Source organism: Apostichopus japonicus, chromosome 20 (assembly GCF_037975245.1).
Source record: "Apostichopus japonicus isolate 1M-3 chromosome 20, ASM3797524v1, whole genome shotgun sequence".
Taxonomy (NCBI): domain Eukaryota; kingdom Metazoa; phylum Echinodermata; class Holothuroidea; order Aspidochirotida; family Stichopodidae; genus Apostichopus; species Apostichopus japonicus.
The window spans coordinates 12,826,454-12,850,607 of record NC_092580.1 but is presented as its reverse complement, the minus strand read 5'-3'; the positions used below and the strand labels follow the sequence as shown (position 1 = coordinate 12,850,607).

Here is a 24,154-nt window from a genome sequence, read left to right as displayed (position 1 = left end):
TTATTCATCACTGACTTCTATTTTTGCCCCTTATATTCTCTACCATTCTTGCTCTCAATTTTATTATCTTGCTCAAAACTTGGCAATTTTATAATAACTGCATAATATATATATGTCTACAACATTTCATGTGCAAACATTTAAGACCAAAAAGATGTTTGAGAAACAAGGGTTTGAAACTGTCTTAATTTGACCCTCCTCGCCTCTCTTAATTACCCTAATCACCTAATTACAACCTGACAATGTTAATCCTAACCTGTATGATTTTCTCCATGAACCAGGGCACAGCTTGAAGCTTCCTCTTGGCGATGTTCTCCTTGAGGCAATCCTGCAGCAGTCCATAATCTGGAGTTGGCATCTTCACTCCCGGGAAGAGATCTGAGATGATTCCTTCAAAGAGAGGGATGTCTGGAGCAAGAAACTGAAACAAATTGACAAATACAGGACTTTAAGTACAAAATATCCACAACGTAACCAGAAATAACCTGGATATCGATAAAACAGTGACAGATACTCTAGAAGGCCCTGCTTCTTCCTGCTGTGAGCCGTTGACACATAAATTTGGCGTTGGTGTGGTCAGTCATAGTGTGAAGACTCTCAATGGTATCGTTGATTATGATATGAAAGATGCTGCTACATAAGCCCCCGCCGGACACTGCCCGACGGATCACACCCAAACCCGACCCATGGACCATGCCCCCCCCCACACCCCTATGAGAGAAGCCTCAGCAGAGGTAATGGATTAGCAACATCCTTAGATTAAGACTATCAAGAGGACTTTAAACATAGAAAAGATCTTTGGAAGATACTACCGCAACCGGTTAAAGTCTCAATACGTGTTTGCTGATGAATTTCAGAAAGTAAACTTCCGAAGCAGATTCAATGTTTCTTATTCTAAATGCACTGTGACCAGGTGAGTTTTGTGGAGAAAAGCAGTCGCAAATCGAAAGAAAGAAATTCATTTTCTGTTGCCCTTATGGGGCGAACGATTTACCGTAAAGTCACTGCAACCGCACATATCAGCATGTTCATTACACAAATGTAACCCATATATACTTGTAACATCCACTTTTTCCCCCCAATTTCACAGAGGAAACGTCTTAAAACACCTGTTTATTCCTCGCAATGGAAGGAAATGACACCAAATTTTGCAAGCTACATTGGTAACACCGAAAGAAAGATACTTTTCAAGAGAATTGACCTAACCACGAAAGTGAAAGTAAGCCTAGCCTAACGGTCGTAAACAAAACAGAGAGATTTGATTTGCGCATGATCTGTTGGGCGGGGCTTGCAAATTTTGCTTGATGTCTGTAGAATCTACGTACTTGTCAAAAAATATTGGGATTTTATTCAGCTCAGAATGTTTAACGACAGATAACTCAATAAAAAATAATGATTATTAATATGAAAATTGCATAGAACGGTGTTATTTTCACTAAGCTTTTAGGGCAGTAAGCTGGCGAGGTCGAAGTTAAAAGTTGGCATGCACACATTGAGACTTTAAGATGGAATGGAAGAGAAGGTGATACCTTTGGCAGGTTGACATCCTTGATAGATCTAAGGACCAATATCTCTTCACTGATTTCTGGTAGCTTCAGTTTTAGGTTTCCGGCCGCAGTGAGGACGGATTTGACAGCCCTCATCCCATAGTCATAGTGAGGTTGAGAGGACAGCTGTAGAAGCAAAGGAAGAATAGATAACCATTAGAATGGACCAATCGGGTTACATCACAGGTGGGCAGCACAAGTGTGGGACAGGGGAAAAAATTTACTGTGCCGTACAAGGTTTCAAAACCATAAACGTGACGTACGGAATGCTATAATATCGGTGCAATATTTTTATTATACAACCAACAATCTTGCTTCAACTGAAGCAATAAATTCAAAAGTTTTAATAAAAAAAGGTGAAATTTTGCAAGTGAGGGCATCACTGATGACCTTTTAACCATGTCAGTCTTACCTGTTCTGAGCAGAGCTTGTAAGTAGCCACAATCTTGGTCGAGAGAGAGCGTGCATTCACAAATCCCATCGAGTACAGGCTGATCTGGGCTATCAGTGCGTAGTCAGGAACCATCATGGCAACCGTACGAAATAACACCTAAAGAAAATTGTGAATATTGATCACTGTGATGCTCCAATGGATTAAAGGTGATTGCATTTATTGACAATCAAATTTAGTATCTGGAAGCCCACGATTTCTTTTGGTTAGGAAACGTTTGTTTCTATCGTCATATTTACGTTTAAAGATATCTATTATGTTAGTATCTTCAAGCAATCTTTGAATGCTAACCTTGAGATTGTCGGGGAGTTCTGCCCTTCCCGCATAGCCAGGGTTCATTGTGATGAATATGGTGCAGGAGGGGTCCAGGGATATCTCCGTACCCTCAAAGATGAACGTCTTCTTCTGTTCGGCCACTGCTCTCTGGATACTCTGTATCTGCTGGGCTACCACCGACAGTACCTGACAAGGGAGAGGCGTGAGTTGGGGATGTTAAAATATAGATCAATACATCTTGTAAGTGCTTTAACTTTCTCATCATTATCACCTCTATCGCACAAATGAATAGAAAAACAAAATATAGGAGTTTAAAGAAAAGTAATAGGGAGCAATTAAACATTCAATGATATTCTAGCTTGGAATTATGTATTGAAAGCAAACGTACTCAGTATGGCTGCATAATTTGTTCCTTCTTGAAGTGTATAATATCGACCTCACATCAGTTCATTTAAAAAACAGTTTTCTTCTTTTATAAATGTTACCCAACCCACCCCTCCCTTCCCCCTCCCCTATAAAAGGGGATGAATGGTAGGAAGCAATCAGTTATAAAGTCTCTTCAGCTGAATGCATTCTGAAGCTACCGAAGCCACCATTTATATTGTTTCATAGCACATATCAGCATGGCTATCTCAGAATAATGTAGCAAAATTGCTCAAACACCTGTGCATGGTATTGCCATGTTTTGAGCAGCATACTTATTCCCATACCTGTACTTGATTGTATCTAATACCTCCATATATATTAACTCCAACTATACTAACTCCATATATACTATACTAACTCCATATATACTAACTCCATATATACTTACTCCATATATACTTACTCCATATATACTAACTCCATATATACTAACTCCATATATACTAACTCCATTTATACTAACTCTATATAAACTAACTCTATATATGCTAACTCCATATATACTAACTCCATATATACTAGCTCCATAAACTTACTCCATATATAATAGCTCCATATATACAAACTCCAAATATACAAACTCCATATAAACTAACTCCATATATACTTACTGCATATATACTAACTCCAAATATACTAACTCCATATATACTAACTCCATATATACTAACTCCATCTATACTTACTCCATCTATACTAACTCTATCTACACTTACTCCATCTATACTTAGTCCATATATACTAACTCCATATATGCTAACTCCATATATACTAGCTCCATATACTTACTCCATATATATTAACTGCATATTACTAACTGCATATATACTAACTCCATATATACAAACTCCATATATACTCACTATATACATTCTTATCCATATATACTTACTTCAAATAAACTAACTCCATATATACTAACTCCATATAAACTTACTCCATATATAACTCCATATGTACTAACTCCATATATACTAGCTCCATATACTTAATCCATATATACTAACTTAATCTCTACTAAATTCCTAGCTAAACAGCTCCCTATAATATCACTCACTTTGTTCCTGCTACTTTCACAGGTAATTAGTCCATAAAAAATTATCTCTCCCTCTCTGCTTTGTCCCTAGGGTTTCAACACTGCAGGAGAGAGCAAATCTGATATATCTTGCTTGTGTTAGTGGTATCAGTTTGGCCTGACAAGGAGTTTACAATATCTACATATTCTGATGAATCCCACACAGCCATATACACTTACTTCTAATTCGATTCTGTTGAATTCATCGAAACAGGCCCACGCTCCAGACTGAGCTAACCCTTTGAAGAATTTCCCCATCGCCTTGTAGTCTAGACCGTCTGAACAGTTGAACACAACACACTGTTAAAACAACAAAGAGAGGAAATTTTATGAATATCTCTTTTAAGTCATCAATGAACAAAAGACTAAATCATCATAATTCTACAATTATGCAGAGAAATTACAAACCACTGTCAATAGGGTGATATCAGGCTAGCTGCACTGACCTTTGACATTATGTAAATATATCATTTCTCCTTTGGTGTACAATTATGAAAGCTAAGCTTGAAACACGTTCAGACATAACGCATCCAAAGTACACAGTATTATGTCGTCTGGTCATTTGGCAATTAATTTTACCTGTTTGGCCACAGCTTTTGCTAAATCTTTACAAGTCTCTGTCTTGCCGGTTCCTGCTGGACCCTCGGGGGCTCCTCCTAGGTTCAAGAGAAGCGCCCCCATTAAAGTTCTGAAGAATGATAAGAAAATGTTTCGCGTTATTTGAGGGAATCGGTAACACAACTCACTGGAGAAACAAAAACTCACATCTGATTTCTTGATGGACACCTTACTCCCTACTTTACACTAACATTTCCAGAAATTTTCCAGAAAGTTTTTAGCTTCTTAAGTTAGATAGTTGTTCAGTTATGGACTAAAAACCAATGAAACCACTGTAACTCTAAATTTGCACGTGTGGATAATATAGAACTCTTCTATGTAATAGCATTAATTTAGGAAGGTTGCCAAACTCCTTCCTAATTCATGACATGACCCAGTAAATACACAGTCTATGATATTGTAAATGGACTAACACAAGAAAACAAGTCATTTTTTTCACTGGAAAAAAAGAAAATTATTTCTTGCTTTCTCATTTTTCTTTGTTTTAGCTTTCTTTTTCTTGTTATAGAAGTGATCTACTTTTCAAGCTCACAATGGTTTTTTTTTAAAATATTATTTCTCATTTAACCCCCTTTCACTTTAAACTTATTGTACTTATTATGCTGTGTTTGCTATGTACTATGTGAAAAGAAAAAAAATAATAAATATATATATATATATCACATATAATGGTGGCCAATATTCACAAAGAGTGCTCTATGCCAAGGCAGAGCTAGAATATCACATAATATACTTAACTAAACTACCATCATACTGCTACTCGGAGTTTCACTGGTACGGCTCGCACACTGATCATCAGGCAACTCGTTGCCTGATGATCGGTGCGCGGTTTCTATCTTGGCGCAGAGTGCTCTATGTCCGGTGGACAGAGCGGAATATATGTTTCTTGAGTTGTCTGACGATTGCTAAACGCGTCAAACTCTGAGTTACAACTACTAGTGTTCCACTAGTCTCAACATATATATATATATATATATATATATATATATATATATATATATTTATATATATATATATATATAGGAATAACGGAAAAACTGTTAAACAACTATGCTGCATTTAGAGAAAGGCTGGATCTTGAGTGAGATACAATAATTGAATTAGGTAAGTGATTGGAAGTAAAACAGCCAATGTTTGGTTTTTGCAGAGCTTTCGAGCAAAACTAGCTCTTCTTCAGTGCATGATCACCGAAAGTGACAAGGAGTAGCAGGAATTGAAACTGTTTTATAGAGACGATGTCGGCAAGGTTGTAAAGGCAAAGCGACTTACTGATTTCTGCTGAATTGAGCAGAAGTTTTAGAAATTCGGATTATTTTAATCCGCGTCGGATTATTTTAACTATATATATATATATATATATATATATATAAATGCAACTGTACCGAATATAGAGAGCAAATCTGCCTTAGTCTCTTACTTTCCAATGCTCAGCATGTGCAAGTGTGGTACATTGTTGCATTTGTGTCACCTGACCTTAAGTAAGCTGTGATACACACATGCACACACCCCATAAATGTTGGAATAATCAAACCAATTAATAAAATGATGGTAAATTATTTCTTTTACAGTTAAAACCCTTTTTATGAGGTGCTCCTGTCTGACCTTCCATTATCCTCCTTCATCATCTAACTCCACAAAAGAGAAATTCTGAGATTTACCTGTAACATCTATCGGTCAGCGGGGTGATGACCAGTCTGCTGGTGTTGCCGAGGTATTCGTAACCGTAGGGTACCGTACTGGTGATCATACGGACCATCACGCTCTGCTCCTCAAAGTAGTACCTCATCTGACTGATCCAGGGAAACAGACTAGGATCAGATATCTGCTGATGTTCGAGGTCAGCTACCACATCACGAGCTAGACAGAGACGGAAAGAGATGTATGGGTTATAAAGGCCATCAAAAGAAGTTTAACATTTATGGTAAAACATATGAGATAAAGATCATGTAAAAATATCAGATACTTCCTAGCAGAGTTTTTAGTTTAAGGTAAAAAGCTTAGTGATCTCCACTTGGTAAAAAAAATCAAGTTTTCAAAAGTGTCAAGCAGATGTCAAAAGTGAAAAATCATCCCTCATCCCCATTCATCCTTCCCCTCTCTCCCTACAGGAAGTTAACTTCAAAAACAAAAGGAGTTGAATGGTTTTCGATAAGTGTCCTGTTATTTAACATTATGTTTACAGGGAAATTTTTAGAGTCATTTTTTGATCTTGTAAATGTCAGATTACTATTTGATACTTAGATCTATCCTTAGATGCTGACACCACCATCAATCAACATTTGGCATCCCAGGCACATTCTATACACTTGAGTTATTTTAAAAGGCATCTGTAACCAAAAGCAACCAAGATACACAACCAAAAATTGCACTCAAATAACCCCAATTCCAAAAGCCCAAACAGAGAGAGCAACATGTGATTGGGTTTTTTGCACACTAAGGCACATCAAGACTGAACAGTTTTTGTCATAAAAGTCATCCTTAATTTAGTTTAGGTATTCATGGATAATTCAGATTTAAATTGTTTACAGCTTACCATGGACATCCATGACAATGAGTGCTCCCAGGGTGATACGAGCCATCTTGGTCAGTTGTCCTCTGATTAACTCAACCACTTCATCGATCTGGAGGCTGCACTTATCGAGATACTCCTTCAGACCATTCTGCTCTGTCATAGCCTGGATAGAAAATGAATATTCATGACATAAATCATACCATCGCAAGATCTTTAAAGGCGTTGAAGACTCGCCCCAAACCCAGTGCCGCGCTCTGAAAAAGTTAACTTTCCGTTGCTTGCAAGTGAAGTTTTCTTCTTGTCGCTACAAAATGCAGACAGTAATGAAACGTGATACATTGTTATCTTTTATCTAGACCTGAGATGTCCATCGCTGCTATGTACACTGGGATGTGGGTATTGACCGTAGCTGTATGTATTGACTGTACGCTAGTTTCTAATTACCGACGGTAGCAAGCTGTGTGTGCATTTTCTGGGATCGATGGTGGTGTCTAACACTCCTGTTACACCTCATTCGAAACTAGGTCAGATTACCGGCATTACTTGTTTCTTTGTGCGCGAGTCTTCACACCCTTTAAAAATCGTAATGAAATGTACTCGCACTATTTAGCCTTAAAAGGAGTATTCCTGAGATTTAACATGTTTTTTTATAGTCGAATATCTTCAAAACATTGCTAGCACTCGACCTTTTTTTCTTTTCTTAGACTATCAACCATCGATACTTATATAATTTTTTGTCTTAAATGTCATCTTTGCTTTTCAATTCATATTTTTAATTTATATCAAAACCCCTTAATTCTGTGTCAGGAAAAATTTGTTTCCTTTTGTACTTTTCTCGTCTTTGTCAGAAGTTATACTTTCACAAACAAGAACATTCAATGTAGTTTATTTTAACTTTACTAGTATCAGAAATATTATATTGACAGCCACAAGAAAGAACTGTTGGCATTTGAATGATGCCAAATTATAATATTCAATCTGGTATCTGAGTTACTGACAATACCTTGTGATGAGTATACGACAGATCTCTACCAAATTAAAGCAAAGTTTCGATACCTTTGCAGCTTCTGCGGTCCAATGGATGGCACTGCCAGCTATCACTACCTGTCCGGGCCAATCCAGGACCCAATCCCTGCGGGCCCTGTGAGGGTACGCGTGGACCGCTTTCTTCATGACCTCACGTAAGCTCTTCCTCATGATTTCCTCCACCTATCAATATATATAGAAACCAAGATTCATTACACCAGATAAATTTAAGGCGGTGTAAATATTATTTTAACGATAATCTAATCTAAGGTGTTCTCAAAGACAGACCAACAAACAAAGCGACGTAAAGTTGAAATCAAGTCCACAAAAGTTCTGTAATAATCGGCTGATGAACATGTGAAGGTTGCGGATCAGATCATACTGTTGATATCAGATCATCCTGTTGATATCTATTTCTTCCATCATTCTAATCGATATTCCAGTATTACCCCACCCACCCCCCCCACCCACCCCTAACTACAAATTCCAACAGCAGACTAAAAGTAGGGACCATAAATCAGCTTTCGGTAAGCCAATTCTCTCACCTGTATGAGCCACTTTTCGACCAGACCGTTAGCCTCTGCTGGTATGATGGATTTGCAGAGTGCCACCTCTTCCTTCTCAGCTGACTCCATGGCAACAATTTCCTTCTCTATGGTGAACTTTAGCTGAGCGATGCCTTCAAAACATTTCTTGAGATGAGGTTGAACCCTCAAAGGATCTTTCGTCTCCGATAGTATTTCTAACAGCTCGTCGTTAGACAGGAAGAAAAATCTATCAAGGAAGGAAAAGGAAGCATCATTGTATTATATTATTTTTTTAGGAGGTCGTCTTAGTTTTTTTTACTTTTATTTAGTTTTATTTACTCCCAATTCATATTTATAAAGATAAAGGTGGATTGTCTGTTGGCAAAAGGATGTGCAACTCTGTTTGAAAAATCTTACTCCCAATTGCAAAAATATATACTGACTGAACTTAAATCACTTTTGTCAGGTGTTTTGGATGTCAAATGTTGCCCACTTTTATGTTAACTCTCATTTTGCGACATACAAGTAGGAGGTCGTCTTAGCTTTATCAATTGGCAATCTTGTTCCGATAAATACTTGGTGGGTTTGGTGAAAACGGCTGAGGGCAAACTCACAAATCTGCTTTTAAAAAATTCCATGAATTCCATGAAACAATTCCTTAGCATCATTAATGTAACTGGCTAATACACTGGTAAAACTGATCAAATTTTGTCATTCGAAAAAACCACTGAATTAAATAAGGACAAGCTTTACCAGCAATATTTCTCTAACTTTGTGTAAACAATTGAGGCTTTAAGGTATAGACAGAGAGCCTTAGCTTTAAAGGGAATAAAGTGATAAGTTACCTCGGAAAGAAGAGTCTTTTCTTCTCCAGGTAATCGTTGAGTCCTCTCTGAATTGTTTCCAACAAACTCTCGGAATATTGCAGTTTCTCTAGCATTTCCTTCTGTGATGTCACCACCATGGCTTTGGTATTCAGAACGGAGGTTGTCATAATCTGTTTCCTATTGAAGAAGAACAACATTTTGTATCAAAATTAGTTCACTTTAAAGCATGTAACAACATCCCACCATAGAGGTACTCTGGACATATTGTGTAAGTTTTGTATCATTGATGTCCATATAATTACATCTACATAACTTTGATGACCTTATGTCCATATAACCATATGTCCACATGACCTTCTAGCTATATATTTATAATAACCCCATGTCCATATAACCTCAATGAACCTATGTCCATATAACTGTATGTCCACATGACCTTACAACTATATGTTTATAATAACCTTACGTCCATATGATAATGTTCATATAACCTTAATGACCTTCCATCCATATGACCTTGTAAACAATTGTTCATAATTTCCTTATATTCACAGAAGTATGTCTAAACATCCTCACTGACCTTATGTCCATAATACCCTTACGTCAATACAACCATATGTCCATCATGACCATATGTCATTACAATCTTAATATCCATTAAACCAAACCCTCAATTACAACGCAAGCAATAATGATTTACACGGACGAACCTTAAACCCCTATCATACGGCAGATTTTAATAGGGTCTAACCTTCTTTGTGTAAGAACTCTTTAAGAACAATACTACAACGGGTAAGATACACACACACAAACTACAACATGAAAACCATGATAAGAAAACAAGAAAAAACATAAATAATAAAGTACTTGTTGTCAACTATGAACTACTTAAGACAAAAAACAATGAAACCATCTTTTACATACTATTCTCAAAACAACTGACACATTCGTAGCTGATTACACTTGATTTGTCCACTGAAGCAGTGTAACAAATAAATTACGAGAGTTTAACGAGGACTCTTTACGGAGACACTGTGTGTACGTACCACCTGTCATCAACTTCGGTGAACATGTGGCCCTCTACTGGGATCTGTCTCCTGATATCCTCCGATCCAAAGATTGGCTCCAGGTATAACCAGCCAGCCTGAACCTTCAACCACACGTCCAGGATATCTCGGATACGGTGCTGAGGAATTCACAAGAGCAATACATTACTTTGGACTTTCTTCCTTTTTTGTTTGTTTAAGAGACTGATGTGGACTTCTGAAACAAAACTATTGTAAGTTTGATAGGTGATGTCAGATGGAATAGGTGAAAAACTGAAATACAAACTTTTCACTGCAATACAATGAAAAGCTCACTAACAGTTCATTAACATAGTACAAAAGATGGGCTTGAAAATGGTTATAAGCACAGCCCACAAAGATGCTAGATAATCACATATTGGTCACTTATATTCAAATATACATGTCCCCCCCCTTCTGCCACCAATCAAAGAACTGTCCCAGAATGAGAAAATTAACAATTGTCTTATTAAACACTCATCATCCAATGTCTAGGAACAACTTATAGGGCCAGGATTTAAGACCACAAAAGACCACAATAAGCTATGAAATAGTTTTAACAATTTTAGAATACTAAATTCACTGGGCATTGTTTTGATCAGAATTGACAAGGTGTTAATCCCTCATATCTAAATTTACCAGTCTATTTTCCCATTTCTTGACCTCTTCCTCAAACGGTGCGATGAAAGGAGACCCCCTCATGGTCGCAGTCTTCACAATGTGGTCCTCCAGGAGGACCTGGACATCATCTGGAGCCGAGAGGATGCTCAGCTTCTGGTCTTTGTACGGGGTAAAGTTGAAATGTACGTCTGACCAATCATTTCTCATCTTGCTCAACGCCTAGTGTCGGAAATACAGCAGAAAAGAATGTTGTAACGAATTGTTTGAAATCAAATATACCATTAATATTAGACAAAGAAGGAACCTAACAGAATATTTAGATGACACCAGATGACACCGCCCTACTCCTACCCCCCCCCCCCGTCCGTATCCCTCATGTCTCCAGTTCTCCGCACTGAACGAACCTAGAGCATCACTCATGCAAAGATCAGCATACACAGGGAAGAGAAATAATAATCATTCTGATAACTAAAAGCAACTTTATTTATCTCCCAAATGGCTTCACTGTGCAATTCAAATATGGGCTGGATTGAGTCATCACTGGACTTGATCAAGTCATTGCCCAGACAAATCCAACTAATGTAAGCACTTAAAACATTTAACAGAATTTTGAACTGGTCAGGAATATTGCAATAATTAAGTCAAATGATGTGAATGTTACAAAGAGAGACAGCTGATGGTATATGAGTTGTTGAAAACAGCTATGAATGTCTGATTCCTGGGGAGAGAGGAAGGAGGGGGAGGGGAGGGGGCATACCTTCTCCAGGGCATACTCTTTGCTTGCTTGTCCACTGATCTGTCCCAGGTCCTCTACATGTTTCTCCAGCCCCATCTGCAACATCTCAACCAAAGGAGTGTCCTCCTCTGGAATCATATTGAAGCCAACCTGGAATGAAAGAGATCACAGGTTTTATATTAAAAAGATGGTTCTGGGGAAGTTTTAATTCTGACTGACAAAAGAAGAGGAAGATGTAATTCTAAGCATCTTGATGATATTTGCATACAATTTTGATATAGCAATTTTGAGATATTGATAGTTTGAAATCATTCAATGTCACTTTCAAATGTGATCTAAAAATAAATGAAACACAAGAATTCAATGCAAATGATTGCCAGGATACTCAGAATATGTTTAATCGGTGAGAAATAAAAATTCACCTAGACTATCATTTGAAACATTCTATTGCATACGTTTAAATATTCAACAACAAAAAAGACCCCAATTCCAAAGGAAAGATTTAACAAAGACCATTGCGGAAGTGTTCACAGACTGTCTTCATGAAAGGTAAGTAAGTCCAATTTATTTTCCTATAGAGAGTTTACAAGATTCTGGTAGTATGTCATATGACCTTACATACTGTAGGTATGCAATCGTTAAGATCCATTAAAGTCTGTACCGGAATGGTTCTGATTTATAAAACAATATATAAAAATTATGCAATTAAACCATATACAGGGATGTGCTCAGGGATATTTGAGTGCCGGGCAGATTGTGCGGTAGTGTGATCCACACCCTGGGAGAGGGATCTCATGGGTGGGGTACACCTCCCCACTGGACAAATTTTGCACAGGAAGTATGCTTAGGTGGTGCTATTTTCCTATTCTGTGCCATGTATATTCTCCCAGATTTAGGTTATGGTAAAATTTGTTAAATTATCATAAAAAAGTGCCGGATGGAAATGTTTAAAATACTGTTTGTGCTGGGCGGCATTCAGAACTGCTGGGCACAGCCGCCCGGTGCTGCCCAGTGTGAGCACATCCCTGTATATATATAAAGCTTTTAACTTAATATTAAGAATGTAAACAATGTGTCTTATGTACTTTCATTTAAGATGACTTGACCCTGTTTTTGGTCAAAATGGTTCAGGTTTTGAGTAGTGGCAGGAGATTAGAAAGGTAAACCTAAGACTGCAGAGAAAGGATTTCGTATAATTAAGATGAATGACGTTTCACTAATTTGTCTCAATATACAGGAATGATGGAGAGTTGCATTACTTCAACATATGTTTCTGAGTTTTCACCAAAGTGGACATAAATTGTGTTTAAGGATGTAAGAATACTACTCATGAAATATTGCAAAATGGAAAAAAAAAAAGGCAACACAACCTAATGCTCCAGAAATTCGACTTCCACTCAGCTTGAGAGCCCAAAAATAATTGAAGGAGAAAAAAAAAACTTCTTTTCTAATCTTTTGCAGTCGTAATACAGCTCGGTTTACAGGGGTCGTCCCTGGGAGACAAAGTTAAAATGACTCTTTAAAACCCTCAAGGAGGATACCTTTTCACTCATCATGTTCCAGTGTCGTTCCTTGATTCCTGGGTTACAGAGGGCGTGGACCAGAGGCATGTTGATCTTAAACTTCTCCAGTTTCCCTTTGATAGTGGCAGCCGCTCTCATCGGACCAATCATGTCGGGTTTGGCAAACTGTTTGGTGAGCTTGTAACTTGACCTCCATAAACCTTGAACCTGCAAAAAGGAACAAGGAATTTTTTTCTTACTACCGGCAAAAAAAAAAGGTTAAGTTTAAGAAGTGAGTTACATGGCTAGTGTTCCGATACTAATAATGAGAAGGGAAGGGATCCTCTAGAAAGGATTTAGGGTTTTCCAAATAACAGATCATTTACACCCTTTATAAGACTACGCATCATCCCTTCTCCCAAGTTTTACTTTCTGCCTCCCTAGTTTTCTATCTTTTTCAGATCGATATTCCAACGAGTGTTACCTCTTCCTCCACATCCTCTGCATTGACGTCCAATAGTGGTCCGTTCATCCACTTGTCGTAGAGCTGGTGGAACTTGACCGCGCTGCTCCAGAGCCTCTGATAGGGCTCCTTCATCTCCTGGATCTCTTCTAGTTCGCTGTATGCGGTGATCTGTCCCGTCTCCAACAGATGTTCCTCCGTGTTCACAGACAATTTCTAGCGACGACAAAACAGAGTGCTTGTGAAACCATCCGTATAAAAAAGTACACTTTGCCAAAAAGGCATCATTTTGTGGTATTCTTTTGTGATATTTTCACGTCTTACTTTGCCAAGCTTTTCACTAAATTCGTAATTTTTATTTTATAATCCTGGTTTCCACCTGTCTCGGCTAATTTGTACTTAGTACATCATTTTCAGATGCACTTGGTCCCTTCCAGCAGCTTGGGCTACTTGAGAAACAATGTAAAGCTCCCAATGAGAATTGCATCTTGAGAAATGTATTTGGATTTTCTTTGGCAGGAGACGGAGATGATTGGCAGCAGGCTTGATAATACGACCAGTTTTACACACTCCAGAACATCACTAGAGCGGTTGGTTACACTCCGGAACAGAAAAAAAAATTGCTGGTCTCCACTGCACATCACCCTAACTACCCTACCCCAATTTTCCCATTCCCAAACCATGGCTCATGCCACAAAAGCCAAACACAAATGATTTGAACTTTTCAATCAATGTACAATCAACAAAACAAACACACACAAAATAAACAGTCAATGTGCAGTTCCTTCATCAATCACCAGGGAAAAATATATGTTAGGGGAATTTAGACCAAAGAAAGGTGAATTTAGGCCCAAGAAAGGAAATGCATTTCCAGCTAGCCCAGGGGATATCACAACCATGGGTGGGGTCACAAATCGGGAAAGTTTGGGATTCAACGGAACTCTTGGCCATACTCACCTCCTTCTGAAACGCCTCCAGTCTCTCCTGCATGTCATCCAGCTGTGCCAAATAATCCTGAGAGTCGGCCATCCTATCCCTGCTCTTAAAGGCCTTCACCTCATCACTCAGGTTCTGGATGTCCGCTCTGAACTGTTTCTGTCTTTGGCTTAGCTTGTTTACAGCCATGTCGTGTTCTTTCTGTAACTTCAATTCACTGTGTAACAAAACAATTTCAATAAAAAATTATATAAAAAAAATAATTATCATAATAATAATAATAATAACAACAACAATCATAATAATAATAATAATAATAATAATAATAATAATAATAATAATAATAATCATAATAATAATAATGAACTCAAACAACTCTTAAATTTTGAACCTGTCATACTGGCTTAAGAAAAAATGCTGGGAGTTAAAATGAAATGTTCATTTTATCAGTTGGGGAAGAAAACTAAAACAATCACCTGTTCCTGATGATAGGCAGGATTCGTTCGGGCCATGTGAAGGTGTTGTCGTTAAGAAGGATGTCATCTTTGGTCAGGGTGGCATAGTCGACCAGGAACATCAAGTTGCCGGCAGCGACCTCTAATTGTTCCTAGAGAAATCAAATCAGAGATGATATCAGGTTCTTTTTTTTTCTTTTTTTTTTAGTAAATTCACAGTATTCATCATGTATACAACGCAGTTGAGAAGAACAAAACTTGATCTGCCCGAAGGATAAATGTGAGTTAGTTTTCACCATATACAATTAGAGGTATACCATCAAGAAGAATGAATCCCAATCATTATGTAAATGTTATGTAAATGAGAGGAAATTTTACAACCAATGAATTCTCCCCCTACTTTCCCATCCCCCTTCCTCCTAAACCTCCCCTCCGATTCCCACTATGAGAAGAGACGCCAGAAAAAATATCATCTCTGAATATAAGTTCCTTCACAATTTCAAGAAAACCTTGAGACACCATTACACAAAGTTCATGCAAGGGACAAGATTTTTCTACGAGTGGAGAAGACCTCACCCTCTCCACCACCGCACATCAACCACACTCTCAATTGGCACTAAAGTCATATATATGCAAAGAATACAGATTATGTTTTTAACAGTGTTTAAAGGTCTCTTCAAAATTTAGTCGCTTCAGCTAGAAGTATACTACAAAGGACTTTCTACTTGAAAAGACGAACTTCACAACCAGTTTCCTTCTTCATATTGTTGGCATGGTTACTCCTGATGAATGTGGCTAGGAGACTATAGCGTCAGTGATTAGTGTCACGTTAAGACAATATGGTCATGTTTCACATTTCACATCATAACCTTGTGATTAGTAACATGTTAAAACAATGTGGTCATGTCTCACATTTCATATCATAACCTGGTAATAGTGTCAAGTTAGGACAATACCGTCATGTTTCACATTTCATATCATAACCTGATGATTAATGTCACGTTAAGACAATACGGTCATGTTTCACATTTCATATCATAACCTGGTCATTAGTGTCACGTTAAGACAATACCGTCATGTTTCACATTTCATATCATAACCTGGTCATTAGTGTCAAGTTAAGACAATACGGTCATGTTTCACATTTCATATCATAACCTGGTCATTAGTGTCACGTTAAGACAATACCGTCATGTTTCACATTTCATATCATAACCTGGTCATTAGTGTCACGTTAAGACAATACCGTCATGTTTCACATTTCATATCATAACCTGGTAATAGTGTCAAGTTAGGACAATACCGTCATGTTTCACATTTCATATCATAACCTGATGATTAATGTCACGTTAAGACAATACGGTCATGTTTCACATTTCATATCATAACCTGGTCATTAGTGTCACGTTAAGACAATACCGTCATGTTTCACATTTCATATCATAACCTGGTCATTAGTGTCAAGTTAAGACAATACGGTCATGTTTCACATTTCATATCATAACCTGGTCATTAGTGTCACGTTAAGACAATACCGTCATGTTTCACATTTCATATCATAACCTGGTCATTAGTGTCACGTTAAGACAATACCGTCATGTTTCACATTTCATATCATAACCTGGTCATTAGTGTCACGTTAAGACAATACCGTCATGTTTCACATTTCATATCATAACCTGGTCATTAGTGTCACGTTAAGACAATACGGTCATGTTTCACATTTCATATCATAACCTGGTCATTAGTGTCAAGTTAAGACAATACGGTCATGTTTCACATTTCATATCATAACCTGGTCATTAGTGTCAAGTTAAGACAATACGGTCATGTTTCACATTTCATATCATAACCTGGTCATTAGTGTCACGTTAAGACAATACGGTCATGTTTCACATTTCATATCATAACCTGGTCATTAGTGTCAAGTTAAGACAATACGGTCATGTTTCACATTTCATATCATAACCTGGTCATTAATGTCACGTTAAGAGAAATACCGTCATGTTTCACTTTTCATATCATAACCTGGTCATTAGTCCCACGTTAAGACAATACCGTCATGCTTCATGGGAATATCCCAATCTGCTAATACCTTAAGCTGTTCAAGGTCTTCCACGTGGAGCCTATCCACATACTGCTGGAGAGAGACCAGCTGTTTGGTGGACTCTGATTGGGCAGTGATCATCTTGACGATGTTGTCGTACTGCTGGCAGATGCTGCGGTTAAAATGATAACTGGTCTGCATGATCTTGCTGATCATCACATCGGCTAGCTCTCTGGCACGTTCAACTAGCCACTGAATAGGTCAGGAGAAAATAATACCAAGAAAATATAAATTAGACTAGAGAAAGAAATAATTCTCATAAATGTTAATGGTCACACAGGTGATTTAAACATTTTCACATTCAATAATCTTCTTTACTGCAATAATCTACTTTCCTCCTTTAACCCGAGATGAAATTGAAATAGGTAGAAGCATCACTGTAAACGTGAATCTGTAGAGTGACATAAAATCAAGTCAGTTAAGAGTATTTTCGTGAAATACATTCTGGTAGAGAATGACTCACTTCTGGTGACTACTTATACCTCGGGTTGCACTTTTCTTTTTTCGTTTTGTTACACCACCATGCAAGAAAAGATATTCAGCCGGAAAAAAAGCTACAGAACAAAATGAGGATTGATTTAAAGGGAAAAATAACACTACATGTTCCACAAAACTAGCTACAAGAAAACCATAGGGGAACACAGACCAGGCAGTGAATAGCTATAAACTATCACCAACGCCGTGACAGTGACATTTTCAAGAAATACGCTCAGAAGCATACACGAAGATGACAGTTTTCAAACAGGCACAGATTTTCCAATTACATGACTGAAATTTTGCAGGACATAAATGCAAACTTAACGTAAATTAAGTCAGAAGTAACTTGGATATGAAAATGTATTTCTTTGTATGGCACGAATAGTTTAAGCAGAAAGAAAGTGTTGAGTCATTGAAAATTAAAAACACTGATGCCAGCTTTCAGGACATTTTCTTTCTTCCATCTTGTGATACCTTGTTTACTCTTTCGCAGTCCACCCAGAAGAGATTCATGGGTACGAATTCGGGAAAAGAACAGATCTCGGACGACATCTTCTTGAGTTTCTCAATTTCCCTGACGTAATCTCTGAGATGCTGTTCCTTGCTGATGAATCGGGCCACCTTTTGATCGGACGTCCTTGACAGCAAGTAAGAGTAAGGTTTGTAGAACGAGCAATAGCTGTATGAGACAAAAAAAATATGTCAGTCCTTCTCGATGCCAACAAATCTCAAGAAATGCTTAAAAGCAAAGTAATGACATATCCTATGTCAACGTTTAAACGTTGCAGACCTACTGTGTTATCTTATTCTTCTCTCTTGCTGCATGGACTTTGTAAGGATGCAGTCATTCACAGTGATAAATCAATAATGTACATAATAAACTGTGTTTTCACCACAAAACGTTTCAATATATATATATATTAAACCTAAGTAAATTGCGGTGCTTCTTTGCACTTTCAAATTTTATGAATCAAACAGTTTTAATTCACAAGAATAAAATATTGAAGAGTTACGTGCTAAAGTTAACAATGACCAATGTCACATGGTCACACTTTGGGCAGTCTAATGAAATGCAAAGAAACAATATGTTTGGCATACCTCATTGGTCCTGGTTGGTTTCCAATGACAACATTCTGTAGTCTCTTTGCAGCCAATTTCACTGGCAGTTCATCCTCACCCATCGTGCTCAAATATTTGATATCTACTTGGTCCACATGCTGAAATAAATTAAACATTCAATTAAAATAATAAAAGTTCAAAGTGCACTTAAACAAAAACTTGAGGTAAAAGTCATAACCAATGCTCTGTAGGTGCTGACAATATCACAGAAACAGTTAATAACAGCATGTTTTCATTATGATGAAGAAGACATTATCAAAATACCTGCTGATCAAAAAAGCCTCAAGGACAATTTTCATCATTATATCACTAAGGTAATCACTACTAACAGGATTTAATTTCTGTCTATATTGAACACAACATGTAGAGAAATATCTCAATCACTGCTTACTTTAAATTCCAGCAAACTGCTTTCTCTCACTTATTAAGTTATCAGTTCAAGATTCAGCACATCTAAATGTCATTTATATAAACAACCAAATGTTATTAAATGTTACAATATCCATATTTCCTCTTCAAAGCTGTGGACAGATGAACTGAGTTTTACAGCGATACATCAAAATGCAACATAAAAAAGAAAACCACAGATATGAAACGTAAAGTACCTCAAAGAGTTGAAATTCCACTCTCTGCAAATGTTTCACACTTTTTACAATGCAGACCAGTACTTCTTGAAACATCGCCGCCACCTCGTCAAAGGTGGGTTCAAATTTCGTTGAAACTGTGCTCATGTCTTCAACCTAGATGATGCAAGATAAAAAAATTCAAAAGGTTGAACCGCATACAAAAACAATTACCTTCAATTGCTTGTTCAGCAATATTTAAACTTTAAATTTTAGAGCAACGTTTAATAAATGGTACCCTCAACCAGATAATATGAAAACAAAGTCAATGAAGGAAGGAAAATGATATTAGAAAATTAATTACTAATCGCTCTGTGATGACATGCTTTTAGACTTGCTCAAGTCATTTTCTCAGTGCATGTACAAAGGAATATTTAAACTATGATATCCAAGAAAACAGAAAGAATAAAGATGATCTTTTGTCTGTTTGGCAATTTTTCAAGCTGATACCCTCACTGACACAGTGCATTGCACTCACCATGAATATCTGAATCGGCTGCGGTCTGATTGCTAGCCATTGGTCGCTTTGAAAGTAGTCTCCTGAATATGCACTGCCTCCTTCATACAGTTCCACCCACTCGACTAGGTCCTGGATGGTCCTTTCCACGCATGAACGAGCCAGATTTGACATGAGAGTCGCCACACTGTTGAAGAAATGATCCATTTCCTCCATACGCTCTCTCTGTACAAGGAAAGAGAAATAAAAATACCTGCAGCAAAATCTCTGTTTTTAAACAGATTTACTTTGTTATTTTGCAAAGAGTGGCATACAGATATTGCAGTGAAATCTCTGTTTTAAAAGCATTTAAATGTTGGACCTTTCCACATAGAAGCACAGGCATATTGCAGTGCTCCTCAGTTCTTAGAAGCGTTTTACATTTCGCCACATTTCATAGCTGAGCGGAACCAAATGTAGATTCGTAATATGTAAGGTAAAAGGACAATATGCTGTCACGTTTGGGAGACAATCTCTGAAAGATTAAACGAGTTAAAAAAAGAAGCCATACATCTGACTGTACAAAAATCAACACAGTAAACAACATTGGGTTTGCTTAAATGTATACAAAACCTTCAAATTTCAATACTACACTACAAAAATACAAAAAAACTAATACTATTCCAATACTAATACTAAACTAGTACTATTCATGGGAGGTCGAACATGCAGAGGGGGTACACTGCCATATACTAAGGAATGAGTAGGAATTTTTCTTGAGTGTCTGCAAGTGAAACAGAGAATGACATGAAAGGAGCATCACATGTTTTAAGCCAAAGCTTTACAGGAAAGGTACTCGTGGTGTAGGGTGTATAAAGCAGCTAGTTGTATTTGCAACATAATCTGGACTGGCATCAAACATGAATGAACAGAAACTACTTAAGGGCAAAGAATTTCTTCTTTTTTGGGGGGTTAGAACAGGATTCCAGCCAGATAACTCAGTCCTGTGCTCCATCAACTGAGCTATCCAGCAATTAGCTATTTGGTGATCCCTATAAACCCATGTCTTTGCTAGATAGTGTAAATCAAACATGACAACAATCTATCTACCCAATTTGATAACCTGATGGATATCAGAGGATACTAGCAGAGATGCCCGTCTCCCTGTATTTCTTCTCTGACGTGAAACCGAATCGAAATCGAGCGGTTGAAAAATATTCCGTACCTCATCATCCGGCATAAGACTTTCAATGTCCTCCCTGAGGTCTGCCACGATGGTTGCGCATTCCACCAGCCAAACCTCCTTAAGCATGGCTTGACCCTTGTCACAGTACATCTTGATGTGATCCAGGAACCTGTCTATGGTCAGTGGGGACTTAGCGGTCAGATCGGAGATGTCGCACATCCGCAGTGATGAGTACCTGCCGATGAGAGAAGATACCCGGGAGTCGGATGATGTTAACGTAACTTGAGAAATGAGATGCAGGGCAAGGTTAATGAATTCAGATGCAGCGGCAATTCTCAGACAAACTCTCACAACATTTTGATAATTAAGTTAAAAAGAACTAAAAATCTTTTGGCTAGAATGCAGGATTCTGGCACAGGACTTGTTATTCTTAGGTCACTTGGCTCAAACACCCCTCCACCCAAAAATGTCTTTGTTCTTTTCTTCAAATATATAATTTCCCATTCCATTTTCGGTTGGGAATCCCAACTCACTCTTGTCTTTTAAAATTACTAATGCTACCTGAACACAAGAGGAACTAAACAAACTTCTTCTGCATGAAAGAACAGAAAAGAAAACTCCACACGGAGTCTCTTACATTGGGAATACAGTTCTATGATGGATGATCATGATTTCATTCATGTCAGTGTTAATCCTACATCAATCACAACAGAAATAACAGAGGGAATACTTCCACTCACATATGAACATGGTAAACAGAACAGTAACCTACTAGGGCCTATTTTACTATAAAAGCACTGTCCTGCTTTCAAATTTGCTGTAGGCATTTAGAAAAGTGACTTTAGAAACTATACCTAACAAGAAACAAATCTTTTTTTTAATTTCTGATTTTATCAAGTCAGCTATAAAATGAATATGGCCACATGAGTGATTTCCCCACCCCCCCCCACAAAAAAAGTCCTATACTTCCAAAACTACTAAGCTTCAAAAGTGACTCTTAAAGAAAATGATGTACATGATGGAAGAATAACTCACTTTGTTTCCCATCTGTATAATATCGTTGCCATCACTGGATGTGTTATGTAGAGACAATTCTCCATTTTCATGTGAGCTCTCTTGCAGGCTTGTTGCCATGGGAACCACTCCCTGCCGGCCGACACCGACTCTTTCGACGGTAGTGGTACTCCAAGACGATGCTGTTCTTGGGAGTCCAGAAGAACGTAGTTGAGAATCGACTGCTTGCTACTTCTGATATATACATCTCTAGCTTCCTGCAGTCGAAATATAACATATGTGCAGAAATTAGGGAATTGACAAAAATGCTACAATTATGTTCTACCACTACTCATAGTAACAACCAAGTTTAAGATTTAACCGTTTCTGTTGAAAGAAATGAATGTGGACGAATATCACTCTCATTTTAGATGCCTGATGTAAAATAAAGGAGCATTGAAAAGCTCTCAAGCATCAACTCAATAGATTGAGGAACAAAGAGAAGTCACCTCAGAAGACTAGCTTCCTGAGTGAAGCTCTGATGTTCCAGTGGACGTCCTCAAAGTTAAGTTACCCTTAAAGGCTTACATTGCTTTGTGCTTGACTAAGAATGATGCATCATGACTTGCTATTTGTTGCCTGTGGTAAACAATAGGGAGTGCCCATCCAATTACTGGTTCCCCCTTCCTTGGACCCCATCTGAGGTGCCAAGTAAAGGAAGATATTCATGTAACATGTAAACGAAATCATGATAAACTTGTATATGAACTGCTACAGAGCAAATACTGGTTCTACTTCCATGGACTTGAAGATGAGAAGTAAAGGAAGATATACAACATGCAAACAAAGTCATATTATGCAAGAATTATTGACAAAATAGCACATATTTCAGCTATGCCCTAGCTAAAGGAGGATATGATCAATTCAAACTGTGTATGATTAGAGAGTTTCCATCTCTAAGTATCCAGACTGGGAAGACCAATATTGTTAAATTTCAAGCAAACTGAACCCATCAGATGACACAAGGAATGACAATAAGAAATGCCTTTTCATTCCCTAAATCAACTTGGGCTCAGAGGTACCATTAAATCACCAGACATAAACATGATTAACTCAGGGCTAAGTTAGTCGCTTTAGCAACTACTCCATTTTGATGAAAGCCTCCTCAGTGATTTGGAGGTAGTCAATAGACCAACAAGAATAAGGTACATAGAGTGCATTTGTAGAATAGACACAGGTAAAGAAGAGTAAAGTTAATGAACTAGTACTACAAGATGCCTGTGTAGGTAAATGAGATGAAAATTGTCCCAATTGGATCTACTGTAGTGACAAAGTGAAAATATGTTGGTCTCTGCATAAAAGAAGTAAGGATTCTAATAAGCCAACAGTATAAATTGAATGTACTCATCTTCTCACCTGTGTAACTTTCCGTAAATGCTGCCTGAGAGACAGTAATTTGAGATGTTTAGGGATGAAGGAGTAAACCTCTGTCAGCCACTCATCGCTAAGAGGAGCGATGAATTCATTTTCGATGGCCTTGTCGAGCAGCTGATAATACCTGCCAATTAGAAATGAGAAAGAGATACTAAAACATCTAATGACACTTCTCATGGAAATGTCTCCTTTTATGGGATTGGGAAGGGATGAGGGGGGGCAGAGAGAGGAGTGAGGGTATGATATTAACAATCTTACTAATCTGTTAATTTTCCAACATGTTCACTGAATTCCTCTGAAAAATGTGAATGTTTCTAATAACACCAGCAAGACACTTCAAATGATTTCTAAACTAACTCTTGTCAGAAAGAAAAGAGTACTGTAAATACCTTTAACTATAGAATAAAATGGGTCGATAAACACTGTAAAAATTTTACTATCAGTAATTTCTGATGATAAAAGTCCTACCTTGGAATATCATCCTGTTCTGGAGTAGCAGGTCTCGATAGGCCATGGGTGGATACAGTGAAGGGTGGGAAAACTACGGAGAGGGCAGCAGATGCCTCCATATCGTGTTCCCTCTGGACCATTATGTCAGGGGTAGCTCTGGAGTCAGTGACTGGAGATATCGGTGGCACATATGTGACTCCTGCTCACCCATATAGAGAAAGAAAGACAAACACAAAAATGAAAGAAATGAAAAAAATGAAAAAAATG

General features: G+C 37.7%; 1 protein-coding gene across 10 annotated transcripts in view; it reads right to left on the bottom strand.

The window, feature by feature from the left end:
• LOC139960795 (dynein axonemal heavy chain 3-like) overlaps positions 1–24,154 on the bottom strand; it is an 83,660-nt gene that overhangs the window by 50,743 nt on the left and 8,763 nt on the right. For 9 of the 10 annotated variants that reach the window (XM_071959353.1, XM_071959356.1, XM_071959346.1 and 6 more), the window contains exons 7-33: positions 23,906–24,089; positions 23,420–23,561; positions 22,046–22,281; positions 21,050–21,245; positions 19,867–20,070; positions 19,371–19,505; positions 18,745–18,863; positions 18,121–18,325; positions 17,158–17,361; positions 15,084–15,214; positions 14,629–14,824; positions 13,693–13,887; positions 13,248–13,436; positions 11,728–11,856; positions 10,989–11,189; positions 10,332–10,471; positions 9,304–9,462; positions 8,477–8,705; positions 7,962–8,114; positions 6,927–7,068; positions 6,052–6,250; positions 4,355–4,463; positions 3,956–4,075; positions 2,290–2,460; positions 1,960–2,097; positions 1,530–1,673; positions 257–421 (exon numbers count right to left, since the gene is read on the bottom strand). In XM_071959353.1, coding sequence (XP_071815454.1) covers positions 257–421; positions 1,530–1,673; positions 1,960–2,097; positions 2,290–2,460; positions 3,956–4,075; positions 4,355–4,463; positions 6,052–6,250; positions 6,927–7,068; positions 7,962–8,114; positions 8,477–8,705; positions 9,304–9,462; positions 10,332–10,471; positions 10,989–11,189; positions 11,728–11,856; positions 13,248–13,436; positions 13,693–13,887; positions 14,629–14,824; positions 15,084–15,214; positions 17,158–17,361; positions 18,121–18,325; positions 18,745–18,863; positions 19,371–19,505; positions 19,867–20,070; positions 21,050–21,245; positions 22,046–22,281; positions 23,420–23,561; positions 23,906–24,089 — 4,535 coding nt within the window. The remainder of the gene's footprint in view (positions 1–256; positions 422–1,529; positions 1,674–1,959; positions 2,098–2,289; positions 2,461–3,955; positions 4,076–4,354; positions 4,464–6,051; positions 6,251–6,926; positions 7,069–7,961; positions 8,115–8,476; positions 8,706–9,303; positions 9,463–10,331; positions 10,472–10,988; positions 11,190–11,727; positions 11,857–13,247; positions 13,437–13,692; positions 13,888–14,628; positions 14,825–15,083; positions 15,215–17,157; positions 17,362–18,120; positions 18,326–18,744; positions 18,864–19,370; positions 19,506–19,866; positions 20,071–21,049; positions 21,246–22,045; positions 22,282–23,419; positions 23,562–23,905; positions 24,090–24,154) is intronic. The other variant, XM_071959347.1, reaches the window with a different exon arrangement.